Genomic DNA, 5,869 nt, shown 5'->3' with positions numbered 1-5,869 from the left:
TCCCCAGTTCCCCCTGCAGCCCACCTCTGCACTCTGCTCTCCATCTGAGCAGCTGAGTCACCAGGATGATGAGGACCAGGAAGAGAAGAAACCCCAGGATGAGGCAGAGGACCGCAGGCAGGGAGAAGATGCCAGGGAGAGGATTTGAGGTTGGTCTGGCCCCTAAGGAAAGCAAGGCAACAGAGTGTGAAGAAGGTCCTGGGCACAGAGAAACCCCCTGTACCAGCATTTCTGGGGGCTCTGGATGATGGTGTCCTAGCCTCAGACACAAATATACTAATAGTGACTGGGCTCCTCCAGGTCTCATCCAGAGACAAATCAACTCCACTCCAGCCAGTGTGGCCCTGAGGCAAAGCCGGGGATTGTCAGGGAGCTGCCCTGCCGAGACAGCCTGAGGACCCAGCTCATCCCTTCTCCTTGGGCATCAAACAGTCCTGAGACCCGCACCTCACTGATGAGGAGCAACACTCAGGGGCAGGTAGGAGAATGGGAGAACTTTAGAATTTGCAACACCAGAACTAGACTCCCTTGGATCCTGGGCCTGAGAAACATGTGGCCCTGGGAACCAAGGCAGGGGCGTTCCCCATCATAATGCCCCAGCTCCTTCCCAACAGCCAGGACTCCTCAGGCTCTTTCATCTCCTGAGTTGTCAGAGAGCCCATAGAACAGGTTACCAGAATCTTAGTATTCTCCCCTGCCCATGGATGGACCACAGTACCTGCTGTAGTAGGGGGCAATGCTGTCCTTGCACCTAAAGAGAAAAACAGGAGATTGGGTAAAGGGAATTGGCCAGATCACAGGGTAACCCATTTTTCCCTCCTGAGCCCTGAAATCACCACCTCAATCTCCATGACATCAGTGCCCAGTCGTCCCAGCTTCACTGCGCTAGATCAGAGCCCCAGCACCCAGACACTCTCTGAACACAAACTCCCCACCACCCCCAGTCCAGCCCACTGTCCCCGTGCTGCCCCAGCTCACCCAGGGTGGACCCCGAGCCCCTCACTCACCAGAGCACCTCACACCAGCATCCTCCTCGTGCTTGCAGTCGCTCTGCCCCCAGGGCTCTGCAACACAGTCCCACAGGGAGGACTCCCGGCCCCCGCACTGCACCTCGTCCAGCCAGATGCTCCCATTTCCAGGGCCAAATGCCACAGCCTGCATGGCTTCCAGGGCCTGGCCACAGCCCAGCTGCTGACACACCACCTCAGCCTCTGCCAGGCTCCAGGAGTCATCGCACACGGTGCCCCAGGAGCTGCTGTGCCAGACCTCCACCCGCCCTGAGCACTTGCTGTCTCCCCCGCCCGAGCCGGAGCTTCTCTCTGTCTGAAAAGGCAGCAGCCCCTCCTGTGACTGCCCCGGTGGGAGGGAGCCCCTGGAAGCCACAGGGGAGGGGGCTGACATACCTGTGCAGGGGGCAGCAGTTGGACAGCTCTTGGGTCTTCTTCCTGCACACAATGGGGAAACAGTGGATCAGGGACAGCTGGGGGTGGTCCTGTCTCCACATAAGATTATCTAAGGTCTGACTCAGTGCAAATGACATGTGAAAACACAGGCTCATTATCTCCTGGTCTGAGACATTCAGTGCATGTGATCATCAGCTGAAATAAGTGTAACTGTTCATCATTTATTGGTCTCCACACCCCACAACAAATACAAACACACACACAGACACGGGCACATAGACATTTTGTAGACTCAACTTAAAATCATCACTTAGATTGGAAAGCATAAATCACTCTAACAACATCCTTTGGGGTTGAGACAGACACAGAAACAGTAAGTCACCTGCACACGAGATATAGGCTTCCTCCTTTGGAGAGCAGGAACTGTATTTCCAAGGGTCAGAAGGACACTGCCAGAGAGAGGTGTCAGTTTTCTGACACTGGATTCCATCTACCCACCAGGGCCTAGAACCTTCTCTAAGAGCAACAAAAGTGTCGAGGGTTTCACTGTCCCCACAGCCAAGCTGTCTGCAGATCATGGACATGGTGATGTCATCTATGGGGTTACGGCAGACACCGCCCCAGGTCCCGTGGTAGAAAACATCCAGCCACCTAGCACACTGCTGGTCCTCGCTCACCATCCGGAGGGCCAGGAACTCTAAGATTGAAAGAGAGGAGACAGGACACAGTGAGCACTCCGCTCAGGGCTCTGGGTCTTCCTCTCTCCCAGAAACTGTGACCATACATCCCTGACCCAACTGCGGAGATGCCCACTAGTTGACAAGACTATTGAGAGGGTAACAGGCAGGAAGGCTAGGGGTCTCCAAAAGAGGAAATAGCCTGCAAGTATCAGACATTTTTATCTCTCTTAAGCAGCAGGAGGAAACAAACTAGTGATATTTTTTCCTTCTCTATACAAATTTAAATGGAGGTTTCTCTTAAAATAATGTGTTGCCATAATGTCACCTGGTTTCGCTTGAAGGTAACTATTCGCAAACCTAGAGATAACCAATGCCTTTTTCTTATGGAAATGTTTGTCTTAAGCTTGCAGATGACACCACCCTTATGGCAGAAAGTGAAGAGGAACTAAAAATCCTCTTGATGAAAGTGAAAGTGGAGAGTGAAAAAGTTGGCTTAAAGTTCAACATACAGAAAATGAAGATCATGGCATCCAGTCCCATTCACTTCAAGGGAAATAGATGGGGAAACAGTGGAAACAGTGTCAGACTTTATTTTTCTGGGCTCCAAAATCACTGCAGATGGTGACTGCAGCCATGAAATTAAAAGATGCTTACTCCTTGGAAGGAAAGTTATGACCAACCTAGATAGCATATTCAAAAGCAGAGACATTACTTTGCCAACACAGGTCCGTCTAGTCAAGACTATGGCTTTTCCTGTGGTCATGTATGGATGTGAAAGTTGGACTGTGAAGAAGGCTGAGCACCAAAGAATTGATGCTTTTGAACTGTGGTGTTGGAGAAGACTCTTGAGAGTCCCTTGGACTGCAAGGAGATCCAACCAGTCCATTCTGAAGGAGATCAGCCCTGAGATTTCTTTTGAAGGAATGATGCTAAAGCTGAAACGCCAGTACTTTGGCCACCTCATGTGAAGAGTTGACTCATTGGAAAAGACTCTGATGCTGGGAGGGAATGGGGGCAGGAGGAGAAGGGGATGACAGAGGATGAGATGGCTGGATGGCATCACTGACTCGATGGACGTGAGTCTGAGTGAACTCTGGGAGTTGGTGATGGACAGGGAGGCCTGGCATGCTCCGATTCATGGGGTCGCAAACAGTCAGACACGACTGAGCAACTGAACTGAACTGATGCTAATATACTATGCATTTACCCCAAGCTCCGTCTTCAAGGTTCCCAAGGTTCCCATTTACCCCAAGGTTCCGCCTCTTGGCTCAGAACCTACTTGACAAACCAGTATGTTATACTCAGATATTGTTCCCCTAATCTATGTAAATGAAACTATTTGTATGGTGGTCTGCCCTTCTTCAAGATTCAAGTTAATCATTTTATGGCCCAGGATAAAACATTTGGTCCCAAGATTATCCCAAAATGCATCTTATGGGTGAGGGGCCTGGTGCCATTCTGAATTTTAAGACATTCCTTTCTTTCATTAACAGACTGCTAGTGACTATATAACATCCAGCTGAAGACTAGCAGGGGGGTACTCTTTCTGCCCCCTTCTGATGCCTATGTCAGAAGCTTTCTCTATCTCCTTTATACTTTAATAAAACTTTATTACACAAAAGCTCTGAGCGGTCAAGCCTCGTCTCTGGCCCCGGATTGAATTCTTCTCCTCCAGGGGCCAAGAATCCCAACGTCTTTGCGTGATTCAACAACAACCTTTCACTACCATTGCCTCACTTCTACCTGATTATATCCATTTGTGTCTGTCTTTCTATTTCTACCATGACGGTGTAGCGGATACAAACAGAGAAAGACCTACCAGGCCACCTGCGGGATGGAGAACTGACTCCTGCTTCCTGAAAAAAATCCTAAAATGGTTTGTAGATGGAATGTGATGTGGGTATTTGGGGAGGGAAGCAAAATAACGGAGCCACAAATGTCCACATACAAATCCTTAGTACCTGTGAATATGTACCTGACGTGGCAAAAGGAACTTTACAGATGTAACAAACTTAAGGACCTTGGGATGTTTCAGATCAGATCAGTTAGCAACTGATGTCAAAGCCTCTTGATGAAAGTGAAAGTGGAGAGTGAAAAAGTTGGCTTAAAGTCAACATTCAGAAAACGAAGATCATGGCATCCGGTCCCATCACTTCATGGGAAATAGATGGGGAAACAGTGGAAACAGTGTCAGACTTTATTTTTCTGGGCTCCAAAACCACTGCAGATGGTGACTGCAGCCATGAAATTAAAAGACGCTTACTCCTTGGAAGGAAAGTTATGACCAACCTAGATAGCATATTCAAAAGCAGAGACATTACTTTGCCAACAAAGGTCCGTCTAGTCAAGACTATGGTTTTTCCTGTGGTCATGTATGGATGTGAGAGTTGGACTGTGAAGAAGGCTGAGCACCGAAGAATCGATGCTTTTGAACTGTGGTGTTGGAGAAGACTCTTGAGAGTCCCTTGGACTGCAAGGAGATCCAACCAGTCCATTCTGAAGGAGATCAGCCCTGGGATTTCTTTGGAAGGAATGATGCTAAAGCTGAAACTCCAGTACTTTGGCCACCTCATGCGAAGAGTTGACTCATTGGAAAAGACTCTGATGCTGGGCGGGAATGGGGGCAGAAGGAGAAGGGGATGACAGAGGATGAGATGGCTGGACAGCATCACTGACTCGATGGACATGAGTCTCAGTGAACTCTGGGAGTTGGTGATGGACAGGAAGGCCTGTCGTGCTGCGATTCACGGGATCGCAAAGTGTCGGACACTACTGAGCAACTGATCTGATCTGATCTGAGTTAAATTCACCCATTCCAGTCCATTTCAGTTCAGCTGATTCCTAGAATGTCGACATTCACTCTTGCCATCTCTTGTTTGACCACTTCGAATTTGCCTTGATTCATAGACCTGACATTTCAGGTTCCTATGCAATATTGCTCTTTACAGCATCGGACCTTGCTTCTATCACCAGTCACATCCACAGCTGGGTATTCTTTTTGCTTTGGCTCCATCCCTTCATTCTTTCTGGAGTTATTTCTCCACTGATCTCCAGTAGCATATTGGGCACTTACTGACCTGGGGAGTTTCTCTTTCAGTATCCTATCATTTTACCTTTTCATAGACCACAGTTTAAACACCTCCTAAGCCACACTATCCTTTGAAATGGACAACCTTTCCCAGTTCCAGTCAGAGGGAAATGTAAATGAGGAAGAATGGGCAGAAGAGGCGCTGTTGCTGAAGAAGAAAGACTCAAGCCAAGGAATTAGACCACACAGAAACCAGGAAAGGCTGGGAAAGGGGTCCTCCAGGAAGAACGCAGCCCTGTGGACACTGGGATGTTGGCCCACGGAGACCCTCAACAGACTCCTAGCATACAGAACTGAACAGAGTAAGTCTGTGCTTTCATTACATCATCCACAGGATCTCCAGACTGTACTACCACAGGGAACTGAAGAGAGAGCCCTGCTTTCACATGGAAACTGTCAGAAACGGCTCTGCCAGGAAACACTACTGAGAAAAAAGGACCACAATCTCAGCTGCTGCAGGAGGAAGTGAAAGCACCTCATCTTCTCGTTTGCTGGAAAGACAGGCCCCATGGGAGGAAGCCTCCTTCTCTGTCCTTTCAGCATCTCTCCCTCAAAGCTCAGATCCCTGTCCTCCAGAGCCCCACCCCTCCCCCTGCCTGCGGACAGTGTGCAGCGTGGACCTGAGCAGATGACCCCTGCATCCTCCTTGTGTCTGCAGTCGTGCCGCCCCCATCCCTGGGAAGGACACCTCCACATGT

At 49.4% G+C, this 5,869-nt stretch overlaps 1 protein-coding gene across 1 annotated transcript in view; it reads right to left on the bottom strand.

The window, feature by feature from the left end:
* Nucleotides 1-5,869, bottom strand: part of LOC104995504 (antigen WC1.1-like) — a 49,874-nt gene that overhangs the window by 1,148 nt on the left and 42,857 nt on the right. The window contains 6 exon segments of the mRNA XM_010849380.1: nt 25-162; nt 719-751; nt 1,008-1,302; nt 1,304-1,323; nt 1,404-1,445; nt 1,786-2,100. Of these exon segments, the coding sequence (XP_010847682.1) occupies nt 25-162; nt 719-751; nt 1,008-1,302; nt 1,304-1,323; nt 1,404-1,445; nt 1,786-2,100 (843 nt within the window).

Source organism: Bison bison, unplaced genomic scaffold, assembly GCF_000754665.1.
Source record: "Bison bison bison isolate TAMUID 2011002044 unplaced genomic scaffold, Bison_UMD1.0 scf7180017864281, whole genome shotgun sequence".
Classification (NCBI taxonomy): Eukaryota; Metazoa; Chordata; class Mammalia; order Artiodactyla; family Bovidae; genus Bison; species Bison bison.
The sequence above is the reverse complement of the archived record's forward strand: the minus strand, read 5'-3'. Positions and strand labels throughout refer to the sequence as shown.